The sequence below is a fragment of the Cetorhinus maximus genome, chromosome 15 (genome assembly GCF_964194155.1).
Source record: "Cetorhinus maximus chromosome 15, sCetMax3.hap1.1, whole genome shotgun sequence".
Taxonomy (NCBI): domain Eukaryota; kingdom Metazoa; phylum Chordata; class Chondrichthyes; order Lamniformes; family Cetorhinidae; genus Cetorhinus; species Cetorhinus maximus.
In genome coordinates, this window is record NC_135893.1 from 75,754,942 (window position 1) to 75,779,598 (window position 24,657).

Below are 24,657 nucleotides of genomic sequence, written 5' to 3' on the forward strand. Positions count from 1 at the left end.
GTTGCTCAGCCCTAGTGGTATATTTAATATTGAAGACTGGTTTGTGGAAAATTGAACCATAAAGAGAACATGAAAGCATTTTAAATGATTCTTCTTCAACAGATGGAGCCATGATGGGAAGTTTTTTGCACGAATGACACAAGACACACTTAGTATTTATGAAACGCCTGTGAGTATTTCTGTTAAGTGCTAGAATCTTTAACTGTTTTTAAGGCTTCCAGGAAATAACACCATAAGCTATATAAAATGATTCGACATAAAGTGAACAGATTGTTCTAACAGTTTGAAAAGTTTGTCAACAGTAAAAATGCGGGATTTGAACATAAGCGACCTTGGAAGCATGAGCAAGTGTGGTGCGGGGGGAGGGGTTAGTCAAGAAGGTAGTTGTGGAAATCAGAGTCATCAGGAAAAATGAAAGAGATTATGACCAGATCTAAAACTTTAGCAGAAAAAATGGAAAAGCTGCCAGCATACAGGCAGCAACAAAGTGTGAAAACTAGTTTCGGGTAGTACTCGAGATGAAGGGAGATGTGCAGAGGAACGTTTTGTAAATTTCCCCCAAATCATCGGACTTTAGGAAATGTATTAATTTTTTAAAGAGGAAGATCTGCTTAATATTCATTTTAAAATCTAGTTTGAGGCTTAGGTAATAGCTGAAAACAACTGGAATATTTGGTTCTGGCTGTATCTGCTGGGAAATTTTGGTAAACTCGTTAGAGAAAGAAAGATGGATGGACCTGCAGATTTGTATAATATTTTATTTATGACGGAGGTAGAAGTGACAGTGGTGGCTTTACTCGGTTAAACCAATGTCCCTACTCGGCAGAGCTCTGTTTGAACAATGTGATCAGATTGTTGGTCTCCCTCAAAACTGCCAGGATTTGCTATCTAAATTCATGAAGATTGACCTCTCAGATGAAGAACTATAGATTGCCTGGCATCCATGAAACTCCAGCTCAAGCAAACAAGGGAGAAAATTGGTGGGAAGGGGGCAGGGTATAATGAAGAAATCAAAATACACACAATTGAATGGGATAGTGTTTAAAAACTGGGCAAAAATAGAAGTGTGATTTTAGTTGATTTGAAGTTTGGGAGTTCTTTCCTTTAAACCGACAGCCTTGCTGCACAATTGAGCTAACACTACCAAACTTTTTTACATTTTCAGTCAATGGGACTGTTGGATAAGAAGAGTCTGAAGATTAGTGGAATAAAGTAAGTACATGTACTGTATAATAAATTTCCAAGGTCTATTGACCTTGTAGTTACATTTAAAATGTTAGTTTTGAACATTCTACTTTATGTATAATTTTTTAAAATTCTTTTCTGTGTTCTGGCCAGTGCTTGTTTTTGTTATGTATAACAGTGAACATTCTACTTCCAGACCTGCACTAATACCTCTTCCATATTATCTATTAGATCCATTTGGTGTAATGCACTTCTATCTCATGAAATCTCCTTCTCTCTCTTTCTTTACCCCTCTCTCTCTCTCTCTTTCCCTGACCCCTCTCTCTCCCTCTCTCTCTCTCTCTCTCTCTCTCTCTCTCTCTCTCTCTCTCTCTCTCTCTCTCTCTCTCTCTCTCTCTCTCCCTCTCTCTCTCTCTCTCTGCCTCTCTCTCTCGTGCTCTCGCTTGGCACTCTCCCCCCGCCCCCTCTCTCTCGCCCTCCGCTCTCAGAAATTCGACCTGTGTTGTTCTCCCACCATAAGCCTCCTTGCAGGCATTTGAGCTGCATACCATAATTTTCAAATTTGCAAAGAGGGAAATGGCCTGTATTTGATTAGATTATCTGTTTATTCGCTAGGGATTTCTCGTGGTCTCCCGGTGATAATGTTATTGCATTCTGGGTGCCAGAGGACAAAGATATTCCAGCCAGAGTCACTCTAATGCAGTTTCCGACACGACAAGAAATAAGAGTGCGCAATCTGTTCAACGTGGTGGACTGTAAATTACACTGGCAGAAAAATGGAGATTACTTGTGTGTGAAAGTAGATAGAACTCTGAAGGGTATACAGGTATGTGTTTGATCCATAGGTAATGGCTGACACAACTAAGGAAACACCCAAGAAAGGAATTCTATGTCATATTACTTGTTTCATACAGTACAGTTAACTCCTGCCTTTTGTGACTCCCTCTATCGCAAATTTGTTTTCCCATGCAAATGTGTTTATATACCTGATCGCGGTTTGCGGCTCCAAAGCTTCACTCATCCGCGATTTAAAATGCTGAACTTCTCACTCAAACACATGTTGGTCTCGAAAGGCTAACAAAACACTGAATTCAGAGGCCGTAAAGAACGCGGTTTGTTGTAGAAAGCGCACACTGCCATCTCTGTGTATGCACATGTTTGCAGTTTGGGATTTCACCCTTCGTGAGATTTCACAGGAATGGAACCCTCGCAAACAGCGGGACTTTACTGAATTTTTTTACCTCTTTGTAAGAACATCTGGAGTGAGAACCTTTTGTAAGTTTTTTACATTTATGAAGCATTTTGATGAATGATTTAGAAAAGGCTGTTTCCTGGAGCGTTGGTGACAAAGGATGACCAAATTAAGATTGTCATTCAGAGTGAAGTGAGAGGTTAGGAGAAATGTCTTTGCGTAGTAGATTATTGGAGCTTGGAATGCCTTGCCACAGAATGTTTGCGGCAGAGACTACACTTAAAGGAAAATTAGGTAAATATATTAGTAAAGGAAATATGGGGAGTGTAGACAGTCAGACCAGTCAGATCAGTGTTGCGTTACTCTTTCAAAGAACCAACCATGGCCGAATGTGCTGTAAACTTTCTGTGGTCCAGGTGGGAAAGGATGACACACAGTATAAGTGAAGAGCACTTATAGTGACTATTTCCTGAGTTGCCCCTTTCTTTCTGAAGTTCAAGGTTCATAATTACTTGATTTAATTTTGCAATATTGTAGATGCTTCCAGTCGGTGGTAAACTTGTATCTGATCACTTTGCAGCAACTTGTACTGATTTGCGATATTACTTTATGGTAGCCAAATGTTCACTTAGCCTTACCTAGTTCAAGAATTGTTCATTCTGAAACTCATTCACCAATAAGTTTTCATACAATTGCATTAGTTTCCCATTCGATGGATAACAAACGTGAAATTTAATTAAATTATGTAGGCTGCCATTTCATATCTGGTGCATCTCTGTATGTATACATTTTAAATGTAGAGCTCACATTCATATATATCAGATGCTTTTTCTGTAAGTGTTTTGCACCATTGAGATTTATGATTTCAATTCTTCTACCCAGAGATTATCAGTAATTGTTCTTGTTAACATTCTGACCTGAAGTCAATTGCCTGTATAATGTTTAGTAAGCTTTCCCTCTACAGGGTCTTGTGACTAACTTTGAAATCTTCAGAATGAGGGAAAAGCAGGTTCCTGTGGATGTTGTGGAAATGAAAGGTGGGTTGTCTCAAATTGGCCATTGGCCTCACTTATGTTCTCACAGGTGGAGCAAAAGCCCCAATTAAGATATTTTTGTAGAATTTCATGTGATACGCAGAGTTTCTGATTGAGTTTTTTTTCTTGATAGTTTCTCGGGGAATTTGAGAACATGTTTTGATAATCCATAATTTGAAAATGAGTTCATTGAATGATACAGTGTAGGAGGTGGCTCATCCAGCCTGTGCTGGCTCTTTAAGAAAACAATCTAATTCATCACACTGCCCTGCTCTTTCCCCATAACCCTGCAAAATTTCACCCTTCCACATACCTGTCCAATTTTCTTTTGAACGTTACTAAAGAGGCTTCCACCATCCTTTCAGCCAGTGCGTTCCACATCGCAACAGTTCACTGCATAAAATAAAAAGTTCCTGTGTTGCCTTTGGCTCTTTCGCCAATTACTTTAAGTATTCTGCAACTGGAAACAGTTTCTCCTTATTTACTCTATCAAATCTTGTTCTATGGAGAATAGCCGAAGTTTCTCTAATCTCTCCGTGAAACTGAAGTCTTTCACACCTGTTACCATTCTAGTTAATGTTCACTGCACCTTCACTAAGGCCATGACATCCTAAAGTGTGGTGTCCGAACTTAGCAACAATATTCCAGTTAGGGCCTAATCAGTGTTTATGGAGGTTCAGTATAACTTTCTTACCTTTGTATTACCTGCCTCTATTTATAAAGTCAAGAATCCCTATGCCTTTTTAATAGCCTTCTCAACTTGCTCTGCCATCTACAAAGATTCTGTGAGTACATAATAAACCTCCTGGTCATTCTATTACTGTACTCCCTCTCAAATTTTACAATTAGTTTAAATTGCCTCTCCTAATTTTTCCTACCAAAATGCATCACTTCACACAGCTCTCTTGTTAAATTGGGAAGCCACACGCAAGATAAATTTTATCAGCCTGTGTCCTCCTGGAGGTTGTTACTATTTTCCTCACTGTTTACTGTGTTTCTGAGTTTCATGTCATCTGCAAATGTTGAAATTATGCCTTGAATACCCGAGTCTAAGTCACTAAATATATCGAAAGGGCAGCAGTCCCAACACGACAACCTCACATTTGCCTCCAGTCTGGAAAACTGCTCACAATGTCTGTTTTTTTACCCCTTAGCCAGTTGCATATCCACACAACCAGTTCACTTTGTGGCACTATATCAAATGACTTTAGTGACTCTCATCAACCTTCCCCATTACTTCATCAAAGAACTCAACCAAGTTTGTAATACATGATTTGCCCGTAACAATTCTGTGCTGGCTTTCATTTGTTAACACATACCTTTACAAGTGCCAAATCATTTTTTCTAGATTATTGTCTCTAAAAGTTTCCCCACCACCGACTTGTGGCTGACTCGCTTGTAAATGCCAGGTTTATCCCTCCCCTTTTTGAGCAGTTGTCTTGACTTAGTACACTAGTCTCCAGAATGCTTAATATCTTACACTGCTTATGAAGATGCAAATATTGTAAAAGTTTCTCCTGTTATCCTTGGATTAACCAGTGATTTGGAAGAAGCAGTGGATTAGAATATTGTCCTGTTTAATTTCTTGAACCTCAGCTCCAGTATAGCAAAGTTAATTGTTGTAAGTCACTCTAAGGTGTAGATGCCATTTTAATATAGATCAAATGCATATCGAAATAGCATTGTTGGGGATCTCTGTATTTACAGATGACTTCACCTATACTTCATCAGGTGTAACTGATTGCATTCTCCGTGAGGCATTTAAAACGATCACCCTTTTTGGGTAGAGTTGTGTAGTTGGAAAAGCCAATGGCATTAAATTTAAAGTTGCAGAGCCTTTTTCCAGGAGAGATAATTGTTTTGTTACAGGTTAAAGAGGGCAGTTAAAAGTATTGTCTACAATTTGAAATGAAACTTTTAAAACCTGTTAATAACTCGAGCATCTAAAAAATGTAAATATAGCCTACTTTTAGTCATTTTGACACTGAAGGAGCCATTCAACCCATTGAGCCCTTGCTGACAGTCTGTAGAGCAATCCAATCAGCCCCATTCCCCTGTTCTATCCTTTTAGCCCTGTAAGTTTATTTCCCTCAAATGCCCATCCAATTTGTCTTTGAAATCATCGTCTCCAACTCTACCACCCCAAACGCAGTGTTCCAGGCCTTTATCATGCCCCCTGTAAAAAGACGTTCTTTCACATCCTAAATCTGTGCCCCCTCGTCCTTGTGCCATCAGCCAATGGGAACAGCTTTTTATTGTCTATCTCACCTAAACCTGTCATAATCTTGTGCAGCTCTATCAAATTTCCCCTCAATCTTCCTTGCAAGTAGAACAACTCCAGATTCTCCAATCCAACATTGTATCTAAAATCCCTCTTCCCTGTAATCATTGTGGTAAATCTGCTCTTCTCATTCTCGAGGACCTTGTGGTGCCCAGAACTGAGTACAATACTCTAGTTGTGACCTAACCAGTTTTATACAGGCTCAGCATTACTTCCCTGCTTTTGCACTCAAGACCATGGGATGTGAATGTCGCTAGCTAAGCCAGCATTTATTGCCTATCCCTAATTGCCCTTGCTGTTTCCTATCAATAAGCCAATTTTTTATCCCAGCTGACAGTGGCCCCGCTATTCCAAGAGTCTCAATTTTGTTAACCATCCTTTTATGTGATACTTTATCAAAATTCATATAGACAAAATCCATCGCATTTCCTTCATCAACCTTCTCTGTTACTTCATCAAAAAAATTCAGTTTGATTAGCCAAGCACAGTCTGTCTTTTACAAATCCATGCTGGCTCTCCTTAATTAACTCAAACCTCTCCAAGTGCTTGTTTACTTTCTATCCCAAATTATCATTTCTAAAGCTTTACCCACCATTGATGCTAAACTGACTAGCTTGTAGTTACAAGCAATGCCCTTGCATCCTTTCTTGAATAGGGGTGTCACATATGCCACTCTCCAATCCTCTGATAAAGTTGCTAAAATTGAATTATCTGTATCAAATTGCAGTTGTGCAAAAATAACCTGAGCTGCTTCATCAAAATAGCTTATTTCAAGCTATTGGATGATTTTGAATTTGGCCAAGAGGTTGGAGAGCAGAGAAGTTATGAATTAACAGATGTAGGCTGTACACTAACACTTGTCAAAATCTATTTATAATTATTTGGGTAAGGCAGGGATGGTTGCTTAGTGCTTAGAAGTGGATAAAAAATTACATGCCTGGTTATGTTTTGAAGAATTAAGCAATCATTAGTGGATTTTAGTTAAGTAATTTATCTTTTTACCGATGTGTGTTTTTCTTGTGTATTTCAGAGGGTATTATTGCTTTTGCTTGGGAGCCAAATGGAAGTAAATTTGCTGTGTTACATGGAGAGACACCCAGAATATCAGTATCCTTCTACCATGTGAAGAATAATGGCAAAATTGAACTCATCAGTAAGTAATTCCTGATTAGATTTATTGGTGATTATCTTATGAGACCTTGCTTTGGTCTCCCCAGCAAGAAACGTCTTCTCTGCATCCACCCTATTACACTCTTTCATAATCTGAAAGATCTCCATCAGGTCACCCCGCAGCCTTCCCCTAAAGAAAATAAAACTCTGTCACCTGCTTGCCAGTGTCACACGGCAGTAAAACCTGAATATGAATTGCATTATGTGGTGACACAAATGATTATTAGTGGACAATAGCAAAAATCATGGCTCAGAATCATCTGAAATCCACAAAGACTTTAAACTAATCTCAATGAAAGTTCCTCAAACATAGCCTCATCTGACTTCTGAAACAGAACAACTCAAATCCACTCAACATTATCTATTTCTATCATTCAAGTTTGCTTCCCACATAAATCCTCTTAGCATATTTGCAGTGATTGTGTTTCTATTAATGTCGGACATTCCATATTAATTAAATGCATTCCTGTTAGTCACTGCATGCCTGATCAGCCTTTCCTGATACGTCTATCCTTTTAGTTCTAGTATTATCCTTGTGACTCTTTTTTGTGTTTTCTCCAGTGCCTCTATATCCTTTATATAATGTGGGAACTATAGCTGTGCACAAGTGTTCACAGGTTCTATACATGATTAACATAACTCCTCTACTTTTAAATTCAATACCTTCAGAAATGCACATAGTTCATTGTGAAGTATTTGAAATATGGTAAAGCGTTATACAAGTTCAAGTCTTTTCAACCAGATGTACTCTGGTGCTCATCCATGTCTGCTTATTGATGATACAGGAGGGTGGTGGAGGTATGGAATTGTATTAGTGCTACCCAGATTAGACAGGCATGGAACTAGAGACGAAGATATAATTTTTATTATTTAGAAAAATATTTGCAGTTTTAAAAAAACTCTGGCATTTTCCAAATATTGCATTTAACTTACTATATGGTCGCAAGCCTAAATTTGTTTTGCATCTACTTATTCAATGTAATAAGAATTTGACATTGAGAGGTTAAACAATATGCAGTCTTAAATTCAATTTATTTTGAACAGTGGAATCTGTTCCTGGTATTTCTTTGTGTAACTAATCGTAACTTGAGTCAGAGGGTTGTGGGTTCAAGTCCCAATCCAGGACCTGAGCCCAAAGTTAAGGCTGACACTCTACTGTTGAAGGATTGCTGCAGTGTCGCAGTTACTGTCTTTCAGTTGAGCCAATAAATTGAGACCCCGTCTACGACCTCAGGTGGACGTAAAGGATCCCTTAACACTATTTCAGAGAGCAGAGTTGTCCCCATTGTCCTTGCCAATATTTATCACCATCACAAAAACAGATTATCTCATCATTATCACATCCTTGTTTGTAGAAGCTTGCTGTGTGCAAATTTACTGCCAATTTTCCTACATTACAACATTGAGTACACTTAAAGTGCTTCATTGGCTGTAAAGTGCTTTGAGGTGACTAGTGGTCATGAAAGGCGATATAGAAATTATGACCGGTCCCTGGACGAGGTCCCCCAATTTGTTATGGTCCCGGATGAGATAACCAAATTGTTATCTTCCCTAACGGGACCCCAGTTTTGTTATGCTCCCAGATGAGGAGGAATGAGCTGGCTCCCCTTTATTCAACCTGCTCGGTTAGTCGCAACAAGGTTAAATTATAAAGGATCCCTTCCCTTATGGATACCTTTTCCCAGTCCAAATGTATTTGTTCTAGAAGGAGCCACTTTAACCAAGCTTTCTTGATCAAAGAGTAAGTTTATTAGTTACTAAAACCCGAGAAAAAAATAATAAATACACAACACCCACACAGGTCAGAAATGAGGAGTTGAGTCCAAAATGAAAAGTTAAAAAGACATAAGGATCAATCTGTGACTTGTCTGTGAGGAGTATATGGCGAAATGTTACAGCAGTTAAATTGGGTGATTCCAGTTAAGCTAACCTTGGCGGTTGGTTTGGAAACACTTGGTTCTGCGGGTTAGCTGAAGGCATTGCCCTGTTTCCTTCTTAACTGGCTTTGCTGACTTGTGATTTGCCTCCAGCAACAGAGGGAGACATTTAACTGCAAACTGCAGGGATGCCTAGTTGCTGTTCTGCTGTGATCTTCACAGCACACACTAGCACATCAGAGCTAGAATACACCGATCAGGTTTGCAGTTGGCTTTTTAACCATTTTTCTTGTGTATTCCTGGAAGGGAAAAAACAAACATGTCTTTTGCCCAGAATATGCTTTTTTTCAACTCAGACCACTTCCACATTCTAAGATAACACTCAACAGGAGATGGTTTCTGCGGAGATGTGGTAACCAGTCTCCATTGTCTCCGCAACTACAGGAGATTAAAGTTCAGTCTTTTGCATTGCATCCTTTTCAAGTATCTCTCTGAAGTGGCCCCTGATGCCTTTTTAGATGCAACATTCCAGGGCCTCTCTGGATTAGTCGGTCAAGTATAATCCACATAGGAATTTTCCAGAAAGTGGTTACTTTAAATTCTTAGCCAGCTTTCGCTTATATGCCTTTTCTTTTTAAAAAAGCATGTCTTCCTTACAAAGTCAATATCGTTAAGTTTGGGGCTGTGATCCGCTTCTTTAACTACTTCCTTCACCCATTATTCAGTCATGCTCAGTTAATTTGCCATAAGAAAAATACAATCAATAGATAAGGCTAGAGTTCACAAAAATAATAAAAGTTCAAAACTTAAGGCTCTGTATCTGAATGCATGTTGCGTTCGACACAAAACAAATGAACTGATAGTACAAATGGAGATAAATAAGAAGGATCTAATAGCCTTTATAGAGACATGGCTACAGGATGGGATAGATTGGGATCTGAACATTGAAGGGTATGTGACTTTTAGGAAGGACGGGAAGTTAGGAAAAGATGGTGGTGTGGCTCTGTTAATTAATGACGATTAATTAAAGCGGTTTGGGTCGAGATGAGAAATGATAAAGGCAAGAAGTTGCTTGTGGAAGTGGTGTACAGGCCCCCTAACAGTAATCACATGGTAGAATAGGGTATAAAAGAAGAAATAGTAAGAGCCTGTCAGAGAGGTATGGCGATTATCATGAGGGATTTTAACCTACATATAGACTGGAACAACCAGATGGGCAAAGGTAGCATAGATGATGAATTCATAGAATGTTTTCGGGATAATTTCTTAGATTAGCACATCCTGGAGCCAACCAGGGAGCAGGCTATACTAGACCTGGTATTGTACAATGAGTTTGGATTAATTAACGACCTCATATTGAAGGCAGTAGTCATAATATGATTGAATTTTACATTGTTTGAGGGAGAGAAGACTAGGTCTAAGACTAGTATTTTAAACTTCAATAGGGCAATTACATGGGCATGAAAGCAGAGCTAGTGAAAGTGAACTGGTAACTTAGGTTAAGGGATAGTTAATAGAGATGCAGTGGCAGACGTTTAAGGGGATATTTCAGAATACTCAGAATATACATTCCAACAAGAGAGAGAAATTCCAAGGGGACGATCTACCATCTGTGGTTAACTAAAAATGTTAATGATAGTGCCAAACTTAGAGAAAAAACATATAATTGTGCAACGGTGGCTGGCAGGTCAGAAGATTGGACAGAATATAAATATCAGCAAAGAAAAGCATAAGATTAATAAGGAGGGAAGCAGAGTACCAGAGAAAGCTAGCTAGAAAAATAAAGACAGATAGTTTGGATGTTTAAAAAAGAGTTTACAAAGTGAGTTTGGGTCCTATAGAAAGTAAGTCTGGGGAATTAATAATGAAAAATGAGGAGATGGCAGATGAATTGAATAGGTATTTTGCATTGATCTTCACTATAGAGGATTCGCCTAATATCCCAGAAACAGCTGTAAATGAGGAATTGAAAGGGAGGGAGAAACTCAAGAAAATTACAATCACCAGGCAAGTGGCACTTGGCAAATTGTTGGATTTGTGGGCTGACGAGTCCCAGGCTCCTGAAGGATTCCATCCTAGGCTCTTAAAAGAAGTGGCTAGTGAGATAGTTAATGTGTTGGTTTTAATTTTCCAAAATTCACTAGATTTGGGGAAGATTCCATTAGATTAGAAAATAGCTAATGTAACTCCTTTTATTCAAAAAGGGAAGGAGACAGAAAACAGGAAACTATAGGCCAGTCAGCTTAACATCTATCATAGGGAAAGTATTAGAAGTTATTATTAAAGACGTTTTAACAGGGCACTTAGATAAATTCAAGGTAATCAGGTAGAGGCAACATGACTTTGTGAAAGAGAAATCATGTTTGACCAGTTTATTGGAGTTCTTTTAAAATGTAACAGGTACTGTAGATAAAGGGGAACTGGTGGATGTAATGTACTTTGATTTTCAGAAGGTTTGACCAGGCGCCTCATCAAAGATTATTGAAGAAAATAAAAGCTTATGGTGTAAGTATTAACATATTGGCATAGACAGAAGATTGGCTACCTAACAGGAAACAGAATAGGCATAAATGGTTCATTTTCTGGTTGACAGGATGTGACGAGTGGTGTGTCAGAGGTATCAGTGCTGGGGCCTCAACTCTTTGCAGTTTATATAAATGATTTGGGTGAAGGGACCAATGGTATGGTTGCTAAATTTGCTGGTGACACAAAGATAGGTAGCAAAGTAAGTTGTGAAGAGGACATAAGGAGGATGCAAACGGATATAGATAGGTTTGGTGAGTGGGCAAAGATCTGGGATATGGAGTATAATATAGGAAAATGCGAGGTTCGTTTTGGCAGACAAATAAAAATTGAGCCATATTATCTAAATAGTGAGAGATTGCAGAGCTCTGAGATGCAGAGGGATCTGGGTATCCTAGTACATGAGTCACAAAAGGTTAGAATGCAGATGCAGCAAGTAATTACCAAAGCTCATAGAATGCTTTTGTTTATTGCAAAGGGACCTGAATACTAGAGAATGGAGGTTATTATTCAGTTATACAGGGCATTGGTAAGACCACAAGTGGAGTTCTGTATTGGTCTCCTTATTAAAGGAAAAATGTAAATGCATTAGAAGCAGTTCAGAGAAGGTTTACTAGACACATACCTGGAATGGACAGGTTGTCTTATGAGGAAAGGCTGGGCAGGCTAGCCTTGTACCCGCTGGAGTTTAGAAGAGTAAGAGGCGACTTGATTGAAACATTTAAGACCCTGAGGGGACTTGACAGGCTGAATGTGGAAAGGATGTTTCCTTTTGTGGGAAAATGTAGAATTCGAGATCACTGTTTCAAAAAAGGAGTTGCCCACTTAAGACAGAGATGAGAAAAAGATTTTTCTCTTGAAGGGTTGTGAGACTTTGGAATTCTCTTCCTAAAAAGATGGTTGAGGCAGAGTTCTTGAATACCTTTAAGGCAGAGTTCTTGAATACCTTTAAGGCAGAGGTAGATAGATTCTTGATAAACAAGGGGGTGAAATGTTATTGGGGGTAGGCAGGAATATGAGGTTAAAACCAGATCAGCCATGATCTTATTTAATGGCAGAGTAGGCTGCAGGGGCCGAGTGGCCTACTCCTGCTCCTAATTTGCATGTTCGATCGCCGCTGGAAAATATTGCCAAAGATTGAAATTTGCTCTGAAACCTTTTTCTTTTGTCTATACAAATGCTGCTTTTCCATGAAGAACAACAACTACTCATAAGGAAAAGCGAAGTACTTTGTTTAACCACATAGGAACATGTATGGTAACCTTTATATGTTGAAGCATGGCAACATATGCACAATCAGTTGCTCTTTTTAAGTGCTGAAAATCTGTATACTACTGACTCTGTGTTTGTAGTACAATAGCACAGTTGGCATTTGTTCTTAACTGTTGCATAATGCTACCAGTTATGTGTTAGCTACTTGCAGGTAGGTAGGTATTTTAATTATTGCTGCAGGTATGTGTTACGGAAGAATGAAAGTAAGATTTGTCAGGATAATAAATTAATAGTTACTTCAATCTGTGGTGGCTAAAATTAACTTTCTCTCTTTTCCTTTTGTAGAAATGTTCGATAAGCAGCAAGCTAATAGTATCTTTTGGAGTCCACAAGGACAATTTGTGGCATTGGCTGGTCTAAGGAGGTGAGTAGTGGTGTAGTGATTAATGAGGCATTCCAATCAGTCAGGTATGCTGTTCCTGGTGGGTGGTGGGAGGAGATGACCAAAGCAAGTGATAAACATTTTGAATTGTACAACATTTTGTCAGATATGATGCATATGTACTTTTCCTGAATTACTCATGAGGGTAAAAATACTGATTTAATGAGGCTGATCTGACAATATAGAATAGACAAAAATTAAGATTAATGTAATTCAGAATGGTTTATTACAAAAAGGACCTTCCACCAGTTTTCTTGAGAGAACAATGTACCAGTACCTGGTGGCTGATTTTTGGGGGTTGCGTAGTAGTTACCTTCACAGAATGGTTTAACCAGTGAAGAAAACTGTTGGAAAAAGTTCTCCTAATTTTGTTTCCCTACCCCTATAGCGATTCACTAGTCGTGTACTCCTGCAGCACACTCTATTCTGATTTGCATTGTTCACTTACAAAGCCCGACAAGGTTCACGTCGACAAATTTTTAAAATAGCTTATGGTAATGAGTACTGATAGTCCAAGTTGACGTTCTTTTCTCAAGAAAGAAGACTTTGCAATTATATAGCTCCTTTCACGACCTTGGCATCACAAATTGCTTTATAGTCAATGGAATACTTTTGAAGTGTGGTCACTCGTAGGAAAGCACTAGTTTAAATGTGTGACAATGAATATGGAACACTTGTAAATTCAGTAACAGTTTCTACTGTTAACAAGTATCTTGTTTTAATGTAAAATGTTCTGAATTTGCAGCATGAATGGTGCTTTAGCATTTTACGACACGTCAGATTGCACACTGATGAATGTAGCTGAGCATTATATGGCTTCTGATGTTGAATGGGACCCAACAGGACGATATGTAATAACTTCAGTATCGTGGTGGAGTCACAAGGTAAGGTTAATGTACTTGTCTCATAAATGTCAGGATTCCAAATCTCTCCTGAAAACTGGGAAGAACAGAACAACCAGTCTAAACTCTTTGAATTTATTACATTTCCAGTCATAAATTTTGGAATTTGTTTATTCCAGGATTGCAGTCTAAACAGTGGTTGATACTTTAATCATTTTTCTACAATGCATCCTGTCTTCTGGGAGGTGATGCAAAAGCTTGTATTCAAGCTGGCACTGGAGTCTCGCTGTATTCACCCCATAAAGTAATGGGGTTTGAGATCCTGAGAGTGCTGCAGTGAGGAAGGACAAATGTTGCCCTGCAAAATGGAGATGGGAGCAGGAAGCTGATGCCCCTTTGCTATTTTCTCACCACTTAGTGTACAGCTTGAAAGTTGCATCAGCAAAGGCCAGGCTGCAATTCAGCCACCTGCCCTTGCATCGGGTGCTGTAGGAAAGATTGGAGAAAATATATCTGAGATAGTTGGTACCAAGACGAAGGTATTATTCTACGGCACGTAGTGCAAGCATGCTTCTGTATGCTTTTATAATATTTTGGATATGTATGTTAGGTGGATAATGCATACTGGATGTGGACGTTCCAAGGACGTCTCTTACAGAAGAACACCAAGGATCGTTTCTGCCAATTGTTGTGGAGACCCAGACCTGCAACCTTGCTCTCACAAGATCAGCTTAAGGTGTGTAACCAGTGCTTATTTGTACAAAATCTGACTATAGTTGATAAATGTCTTATTTGGCAAACTTAAGAACCTTTTGAAATAGCCATGTTTCATAGCATCAATTCTGGAGCAGTGGGGGTTGGGAAAGAGTCCTGAAAAATTAATTTGGAGAAATTTCATAAAATGCTTTGCATCTAAGAAAATTAGACTGTCAAGAAAATCTACAAAGCTGCTTAATACTATAGCACTGTACAAGTTAGGCTCAGAAACCCGAGTACTGCCATAAAATAAAACTACAGCAATCACCTCAGATGCCTTTAAGTCCGTTAAGACTCTCTTGTGTATCATTTGAGGCACTGACTTGAGTACACATTTAGATGTATTTTAATTGAGCTAGGTTTGCAACATGCATGTATTTCTTGCCCTAATAGTATCCCAGCAATTTTTTCAAAGTCTTTTCCACACTCTAGCCGTCACCAATTTTTTGAGATGTTTATTCTTGTTACAAGCATATGGGAAAATAACATTAGACAGAGTGAACATTGATGGACAAGGTGAAGGAAAAAAATTTTAGAAATTAGAATTTTCCTGTACAATCAAGCAAAACCAAGGTTAGCAATGATTCATTAATAGATGTACTTAACTCCCTCCGAGTGTAGTCTTTGTTAATATATTGTATACTTATACAGCTCGCTTAGAAATTATATTTATTGAAGGCCCAATGATTGTGTTTTGAAACTCCAAAGATGTACTCCTCTGACAAATGTTGAAACCATGAAAATACAAATATCTTGCACACATGTTGCCTTAGTTCACAATTGAATTTGGTATATTTGTGTACTGTGATACTCAATTTGAATACTGTTGTGCTATATTTTGCATGCCTGTGTTGTAGTTCATCTTAAAAACCACCAGGGTACAGGCCACGATCTTTAATTATTCAAGCGTTCGCAGGCAGAGACAGCTTTGGACAGTCCAAGGCCGAGCTCTACAGATTACAGCGAAATCACCTTTTTTATACACAGTTAGTCACATACTCATATTCTAATCTTGTCAATTCACAATCACATACTCAATAGATGCCTTCGGCTTTGGTTACTTATTCCCCATGGGTACAGATGCTGGACATTGTTCTCATCCTCACAAGAACATCATGGCCAGGATTTCCTGGTCGGGGGTGTGGGGCCCACTCGCTGACGCATAAAATGACACGGGATGACGTCAGGTGGAATTCCCAACATCACCTGCCTCATTTCAATTTTCGGGTCGGCGGGGGCTCAGCAGAATCCGCTATGCACCAGCTGACCTGTCAATGGCCAATTAAAGCCATAGACAAAGTAGTTAAAGTAATTTGTGGACCTGCCCGTCCAACCTTAAGGTTGGCGGGCAGGCCGGGAGCCCTGTCGGGCTTAAGAAAAAGCATGAAACCTCATCCACGGGCGGGATGAGGTTTCACATAGGTTTTTAAATTTTTAATAAAATTGTTAATGAAAATGATGGACATGTCCCAACTCGTGACAGTGTCACATGAGGGGACATGTCAGGGAAATTTATTTCTGTTTTTAAATTTTTTTCAGACAGGAGCTGATCTCCCTGGGGCAGCACTTAGCCTCAGGGAGATGAGTGCGCTTTTTCACGCACATGCGTGAAAAAGTGCACTCTTGGCTTAGGGAATCACCCTCACAACCCCAGCCCACACAGGGAGTGCACAGCACTTCCTTGTAGACGTCACGCTGGGCGGGCCTTAATTGGCCAGCCCACGTAAAATGGCGGCACGCCTCCAAGCACCCGCTCCTAAACTCTTCTCTCCACCCCCCGGCCCCAACAGGGGAAAATTCTGCCCCATATCTTGCTGATTGTGCAGGAGTCTGTTCCTCCTGACTTCAACACTCACTCACTCCCTGGCCTTGTTCTTTGTTCTACTGGCTTGCCTGCTTCATTTCTTATCCTGTCTAAAACACATCTGCTGTTCTCCTGTTCTGTTTTTCTGCTTATATTTTATTTTTACTAAAAGACACTTCTAACTAAAACCATTTAACACTTTGACCTGCAGATCTTAATTAAATCCAGACAATCACTCTTTCTGTGCCACTTAGTTTGCTGTTCAGAGTAATTTATAAACACATTAATTTTGCCAACTTTCTCTCCTACTCCTTCCCTGAGGAGACCCATTCTTTCCAGGATGGGACTCAACTTCTGTAGACCACCCTCTGGAATTGCGACTAAGTGGTCATTCTTCATCCATAAGCCTAATCAGTGCTGGAAGGTTATTTAAATATTGCATCGTTACTGAGCTTGATTTTGTACCCACCCGATGTCCATAAGCAATTTTTGTTATGTTGTCACAGATTAGCGATCAGGTGTAGGAACTTTAGTCCATCACATTGAGACAGTCTGACTGATCTCATTAATTTAACATAAGCTGGGAATTGAGATTGTACCCACCTAAATGTGGCTGTTCAATAGCTACTCTTTGCCAACTGTAATAAATGTGTTTATAATTAAGGATCCTGGGTGTTTTATTACTTTTACAACATCGTTTTCAGTGTACAGGTAAGTTAGATGTTTCTGGGCCAGTGAGATAATTTTGTATAGCTGTTATCAAACTCACCAAATTAAAATTTACATTTGCATAGTTTTCATCTACCTTGGTTAATGTATATACATTTTTTTTCTAGCAAATCAAAAAAGATTATAAGAAATACTCAAAAATCTTTGAACAGAAAGATCGTTTGAGTCAGTCCAAGGCCTCCAAGGTAAGTAGTTAATGTTTTGTAGTAAAAACTAACAAGTCACAAATCCAAAAGTGAAAATGTAGAAGTGTACTGGCAGGACATACAATTTTCAAGAAAATAAGCTAATTTCACAGGAACCTGTGTCCTAATAATTATTTAACCCCATCCTCTTCCCTTGGCCAACTTCAGGATTTTCATTCTGTGGGAACCTAATATGACTTGAGCTACAGTGCACCATTTATAATGTCTTGAGTTTGTTAATGGAGTAGGAATGGGTAGCTCGTAACTCTCAAAATTGTCATCAAACACAGGTTGTCTTCAACTTTCTGTCCAAAAGGGAATTAGTAAATTGATTAAGAATTATTTAATTGATTAGCTTCTCTACATAAACTGAATTTTAAAAAATCTACCTTCTGTTTAAGGGTGAGTAAAGCATCAGAATGCTCAATTGCCTTTCAGTAAATGACAGGTAATATTAGCTTTGGGTGAGTGTGTGTACAGGTTGTATCAACTCAGCCAACCATTATATATCCCCACTTTCCACTTGAAGATGTGTAATGAGCACCTGAAATCGTTATCATCTGTTCTACTTCTAGCACTCAGTTACCTCTGGGCATTTTGTTAAAATGCAAATTCCTCGGTGTCTTGGCTGTAACGTGGTAACTGAAAATTTGAAATTTATATTCATCCCCCCATTTTCTTTTTGTCTTTCTTTCAATAAATACCCCCTTCATTCACCCCTTTAGATCAATTTAAGGAGGTAATAGAAGGACATTAGAAAATCAATATAATCAGGCATAGCTGACATGGTTTTGTGAAATGGAAATCATGTTTGACTAGTTGACTAATTTATTAGAGTTCTTTGAGGAAGTAACAAGCGCGATGGATAAAGGGGAACCTTTTAGATGTGATGTACTTGGATTTCCAAAAGGCAATCGATAAGGTGCCACACAAATAAGAGCTCATGGTGTAGTAGGTAACATATTAGCTAACGGGAAGCAGAGAGTAGGTATAAATGGGTCTTTTTCAGGTTGGCAAGCTGTAACAAGTGGAGTACAACATGTATCAGTGCTGGGGCCTCAACTGTTTACAACCTATATCAATGACTCATGATGAAGCAGAATGTATGGTTGCTAAATTTGTTGATGACACAAAGGTAGTGAAGTAAGCTGTCAAGAGGACATAGATTCTACAAAGGGGTATAGGTCGATTAAATGAGTGGTCCAAAATTGGGCAGATGGAAAATAATGTGGAAAAATGTGAACTTTTCCACTTTGGCAGGAAGAATAGAAAAGCAGTATATTATTTAAATGGAGAGAGACCGCAGAACTGTACAGTACAGAGGGATCTGGAAGTCTTGGTACATGAATCACAAAGTTAGTATCATGTACAGCATGGGATTAGGAATGCAAATAGAATGTTAGCATTTATCGCAAGGAGAATTGAGTATAAAAGTAGGGAAGTGTTTTTACAGTGGTACTCTGTACAGTTTTAGTCTCCTTATTTAAGAAAGGATGTAATTACATTAGAAGCAGTTCAGAGAATGTTCACTTGACTGCTTCCTGGGATGATGGGGTTAGCTTTGAAAAAATGTTGAGCAGGTTGGGCCTAGAGTTTAGAAGAATGAAAGGTGATCGCATTGAAACATATAAGATCATGAGGGGACTTGACAGGGTGGATGCTGAGAGGATTTTTCCCCTTGTAGGGGAGTCTAGGATTAGGACACAGTTTAAAAATTAAAGGTCTCCCATTTATGACTGAGATGAGAATTTTTTTTCTCTTGAGGGTTGTTAGTCTGTGGAATTGTCTTCCTCAGAGAGCAGGGGAGGCTGGGCCACTGAATATGTTCAAGGCTTCAGTTATATTTTTGATCGACAGGGGAGTCAAGGGTTAAGGGGGCAGACAATCAGATCAGCCGTGATCTTATTGAATGGTGGAGCAGGATCGAGGGGCCAAATGGCTTACTCCTAATTCTTGTGTGTTCGTTAATTTGTGTTTTTAAAAAAAAAATGTGTAATAGCCTTCATTAATCTTTTAAGGAATTGGTAGATAAGCGACGCAAGATGATGGAAGAATTCCATAAATATCGTGAGAAGGCCACTCAGATTTACGCAGAACAGAAACCCCAACGTCTGGAACTCCGAGGAGGTGATAAATGAGTGTTTCATTTTCTTTTTTAGCAGTTTAACCGTGCAGTCACAAGAACTACCGTAGATCGTGGCGTATAAGTCGGCTTTTGAAGCTTTGGCAAATCCTTCCAAAACCAAGGGGTTGACTTATACGCTGAGTATAAAATGTGAACTGCTAGTGTTGATGCCGTTTCTGCTTGTGATGTCATGCACGGTCTGCTCTGTGTCGACATGCCCTAAACTCTTGCGCACCTGCTTGATCCCAAGCATCAACTTATAGGGCGAGTATAACCCTAAACGTTTATAACTGAGCTGAAAAATGGGGTGGGGGTTGTTGACTTAGATCCTAAGTATAGACCTAAACATGCATTTTGGCGCTGAAAAATAGGGCTGTCTTATACGCTGGGTCAACTAATCTGCCATGGACTAAAGTATTTTCATGGACTTAATGAAATCAAAGATTCTAAGTATTGAAGGATTTGGAACTCCAAGGTCAGACTACCTGTACAGATCTCCTCAGTATCCTTTTTTCTGCTGTTGACCTGATTAAGCTTAGTTTTCAAAAAAAAAACCTTCTATTTAATGACAATAAGATCATGTGACCTCCAATGTAATTTAGTTTTCCATTGATCTTCCTTAAAAAGGGGAGCAGTGCCCTTTTTGAATATAAGTGTCTTGAAAAGCATCCATCCTTGTATTGTAGAGTAAAATATATTGTGGAAATTTGCCCCTTCCCTATGTAGAAAATTGTTGATTGTGTTAATGCACTGTGTTGAAAAAAGATATGGAGATCCAATTTTCATAAGGCACGAGAAAAATGTTGGGGAACTGCAAGACATTAGCGCATTTCTTGGTTAGAGATTTAAAAAAATGATGGTTTTAAATCTGAACTGATCTGGACTACTGCCAAAACCTGAGAATTATCGACGCAATCTGGGTTTTATACTTTATATTATAAAAACTACACTTCTCAGTGGAAATAAGATCATAGATTGGAGATGGGTCAGCAGGAATGAATCAGGATCTGGGTTGTGCAATGGCTGTGGAGCACTTGTATTTCTTGGACCAGAGTCCCACCCAATATTTTATTGATGAGACTAAGGTTACTTTGCTCTGACTAACAATCCTAGATGGTGTGTGCAGCTTTTACTTAGTTCCCTGTAGCCCACTGCAGTCTGTAATGTGATAGTCTAATTTGGGATTGAATAGAAATGCAAGATTGGTGCAGTAGAAAATGAGGCTGTCTCTCATTTATATGGGTTGAACAAAATAGAAAAAACTTTATGGCAAACGCCTGTGCCATTTTTTGACTTGGAATGCTTCATGCTGCGTGTCTAAATGGGGAAATGTTTGTTTCTCAGCAATAACATGTAGATGAATGCAAAAATATATCAAATGAGAAAAAAAATCTGCTCCTGTGGTGTTCATATATTATTTTGAGAAAGTGCATGTACTTGCAATTGAAAATTCCTGCTCATCACCTCACAGGTGTGGACACAGATGAGCTGGACAGTAATGTTGACGATTGGGAGGAAGAGACCGTTGAATTTTTCGTCACAGAAGAAATTATCCCTGTTGGAGATCAGGAGTAGTCATATAACGTACAGGTAAGGCTACTGTATTATCACAGCAGAGAGACATAATCTGCAAAAAAAAAAAAAATAGCCACGACCAACTAGACCTTATTAAGCACAGAATTTGGAGCACAATTTATTTTATCTGGGGAAAAAGCATACTTCAAAGCCTGAATAATGTCTTTGAACACTTCTGTACTATTATTCAAATAAAGTTTTATAATTGCAAAATTTAATCCTGCGCATTTCAATAACTTATTGAAAGCAGTTGTACTTCCTAACATATTTCCAGCATAAATTATAATTGAGTTATTCTTTTGTTAATGTAAATTGTGAATTTTTAATAAGAAATACTTCAATTTATAATAGTATCATTCACAACTTAGGTCCCAAAGTATTTTACAATCAAGGAAGTACTTTTGAACTGTAATCACTGTTGTATCATAGGAAACACAGCAACCGATTTGCAAGATCCCAGAAACCACGAGAAAACTACCAGATCACTTTTTACAGAGGTTGATTGAGAATAATTATTGGCCTGGTAAACAGAGAAACTTCTCATGTTCTTCAAAATAGTGGCATGGATCTTTTATGTCCATCTGGGAGGGCAAAATGGACCTTTTTTAATGTTTTGTCTGAAAGGCAGTACCTCTGACAGTGCAGCATTTCCTCAATGCCACAGTGGGGTGTCAGACTGGATTTTGTGCTGAAGTTTCTGGTGTCAGGCAAGACCGCTACAATGGCTGGTTCAAGGTTGGGAATTTATTGTTGGTGGAATTTAGAAACAAATCCATATCTTGCCACCTTGGCATGACAAAAAGTGCGTCTATATATTAGCAGAAGCAACTTCAATTTGTCAAAGTTCTATTGTAGAAACAGTAGATATTTAACTTTTTAGTTTTACGTCCTAGTGAATTCAGTTGTCCTTTTCTCTCCGTCATTTCTGACATAATGTAACTTGAGTGATTTATCAAACTTCAGTTCCCCCACCCCAGCTTTAAACCACATAAAAGAATTGGACTGTAGACATCAGGAAGAATTGACCTGTCACCTCTCCTAGAGTACATATTGTTTCTGTAGGGCTGAAGGTTGGCTACAAATATTAGCCCCACCTTAAAAATCTGAACCCTGGATTTGGAGTTAAATATTGATGTTTAGATGTGCAGATTATAAAGGTTAGCAAGTAGATGGATTTGTTAAATCAAATTTTATATCTGCATATGTAAACATTTGTTTTTCTATTTCTTTTCCTTAGTGCCACCATATCATCAGTTGAAGCTGATTTCTCTTTCGTCACCTGGAACTTGACCTCTACATTTTGGAAGTTGAATGCGCTCCACTCTTGCAAAAATCATCACAGTGCCTTTTACTATATCAGTTCTGCAGTGGTGATAAAGACACTGCCTTCACTTTTAATAATTGTGAATACGTTTCACTAATTAGCAGCAGCTCTGCAGTTTACTTTGTGCTACTGTCACTAATCACTGTGGATGCTGTCTGTGGTTGTGTAAGTATATTATTACTGAGGCACTCAAAGTTTCCTGTAGCCATGGGCTATTTTTACATCCATGGTAAATTAACACAGCATTTTGTATGGAGGAATATTGAGAATACAATAAGGGTTAATACATATTTTAGTGTGCAATTACAGCACTACAGTGGACTGTATCCTCCTCCATTCAGGTTATATTTGACTTCTAATGGGATAAAATAAAGCTTAGTAACATTGATGTTGTGCCTGTGTATTGATTATTGTTTTAAATACTTCATTAATCCAAAGAAAACGGGTTGAGTACATTGTTGACTTTCATGCATTTTCAGCACCATCTCTGGTTTAGCATGATGGTGTCTCAAGACCATTGGAGCAGGGCCTGTGACTGTTGGTAGAGTAATTTTCCATTCCAGGAGTCTGCTGTATCGCATCACACAATATTTTCTTTGCATTACACTAAACTTTGGACACATGTTCATTTATGAACGTATAAATAGAGCTGGCAGAATATCCTAAAATGCTGCATTTATAATTCTGATACTAGGAAATTGCTGCTGTGCGGTTTCTAAAATGAGGGTGTTGTAGTCGAACATTTAAACCTCGCTACGGCAGTGCACTCTTGACTGGGCAACTCAAATCCAATTATTGATTGGCCTTCAGACTGTCACTTTGTAAAATTAGTTAATAAATCCCTTTGGGGCAACAGTATTAAACTTGAGATTTTACTGAATTTTATAAAAATGAGTAGTGTAGACTTCAGGTGATTTTTGAATTTAAAACTTAGCCTGCTGCAATGAGTTTTTTTTTCACTTTAATTTAATTAATTTCTCAAACCTTATCTCCCTACCATATGATATATTAAGGCACTCTGTTTTGTTTGTTTTTTTTTGTGTGTAATAATCTAATATAACTCTTTTATACAAATCTAATCAAAATGATAAATCACCTTATATGTTGCTGATATACAAATTAAACATGCTCTGAATGATGCATACCTTGCACCTATGCTCCCTTTTCAACAATCAAGTCCCCAAACTGTGTGTAGAGACTTTCATGGAGCTTGGGGAAGGAGGAGGCAAATTTATTCATGTTTCTAAAACATTGGCTGAAGCAACAGATATTTTTTAGATGTTTCAATTTTTTCTCTGTTATTTTAGTACCTCACTTTCAACTTTTTTTTTCTCCTGAAAATGAACAGGAGCTTTGAAGTTGTTTTAAAAAAAAAATCTTGGCTGAAAGTGGGTGTTTGGGAGGAGGATTTGACATTTTTATTGGTATACTGGAGATGATGAAAATGCAGGAGACAACATTAGACACTGCTAAGTGCAAATGAAAAAGTTGTGGAGATCCAGCTCTCACAAGGCATGAGAAAAATGTTGGGGAACTACAGACATACACGTTTCTTGTTTAGAGATTTTTAAAAATGGTTTTAAATCTGAAATGATCCGGATTAATGCAAAAACCTGAGAATTATCGACACAATCAGTAAAAGCGAAAATCCCTGCTAATTGCTACACTGCATGTAGCATCAAATAATCAGTCCTACTGTTGATCCCGTAAGTTTTCCATGAAGTGGAAGTGCCTTCCAAAAAGATTTTGTTCTATTCATTCTCTGTTGTTTCAAAAAGGTAACAGCTGCTTAGCTTGACTCTACTCAGTGTTGTTCTTCAGTACCCTATGACAACAGGTTATTTAGTTGGCCAAACATGTTTCATATATGTTCAGCGTCTTATTGTTAAATTGTAGCATGTTTCATAATGGTGAGAAATAGCTAACTATATTTGTATTTTGGATTAAAGCTAAATATTTTTAAATTGAAAAAACTTGCAAAGATTGTAATGGAAATCATATGAACTGTGTTGTTTGAGGTCATTTGTATTCAAATATAGTGTGGTTAGAAGATGGTGGTCTGGAAATCCTAAAATCTGAGGATAGAGGTGTAAGGAAAAACTTGCATGTGACCTCAGTGTCGCGACATGCTTTACAGCTAATGAAGTTTGTTCTTGCAATGTAGGAAATGTAATAACCAATTTGCGGACAGCAATGTGATAATGACCAGATAATCTGCTTTTTTGCTGAGGGATAAAAATTATCAGAGAGAACTTCCATGCTCTTTGTATAGTGCAATGGGATCTCAAAGTGAGAAGCAGTGATGGCACACTGATTTTATTTTACCTTCTAGGCTTGAATATGAATCCAGCCAGGGCAAGCAGATGAATGTCTCTCTTCGACAGTGATAGTGAAGGCCCTA

General features: G+C 38.4%; 1 protein-coding gene and 1 non-coding gene across 2 annotated transcripts in view; both read left to right on the forward strand.

Moving 5' to 3' along the window:
- Window positions 1-22,644, forward strand: part of eif3ba (eukaryotic translation initiation factor 3, subunit Ba) — a 40,787-nt gene extending 18,143 nt beyond the window's left edge. The window contains exons 8-19 of the mRNA XM_078558677.1: window positions 103-169; window positions 1,166-1,212; window positions 1,801-2,011; window positions 3,342-3,414; window positions 6,723-6,845; window positions 12,820-12,898; window positions 13,662-13,800; window positions 14,369-14,494; window positions 17,155-17,232; window positions 19,251-19,359; window positions 20,829-20,947; window positions 22,170-22,644. Coding sequence (XP_078414803.1) covers window positions 103-169; window positions 1,166-1,212; window positions 1,801-2,011; window positions 3,342-3,414; window positions 6,723-6,845; window positions 12,820-12,898; window positions 13,662-13,800; window positions 14,369-14,494; window positions 17,155-17,232; window positions 19,251-19,359; window positions 20,829-20,932 — 1,156 coding nt within the window. The 3' untranslated portion in view covers window positions 20,933-20,947; window positions 22,170-22,644. The remainder of the gene's footprint in view (window positions 1-102; window positions 170-1,165; window positions 1,213-1,800; window positions 2,012-3,341; window positions 3,415-6,722; window positions 6,846-12,819; window positions 12,899-13,661; window positions 13,801-14,368; window positions 14,495-17,154; window positions 17,233-19,250; window positions 19,360-20,828; window positions 20,948-22,169) is intronic.
- Window positions 13,020-13,091, forward strand: LOC144691299 (small nucleolar RNA SNORD57). The gene has a single exon (XR_013579098.1). It is a non-coding gene; the product is annotated as a small nucleolar RNA SNORD57 (small nucleolar RNA).
- Window positions 22,645-24,657: the final 2,013 nt, after the last annotated feature.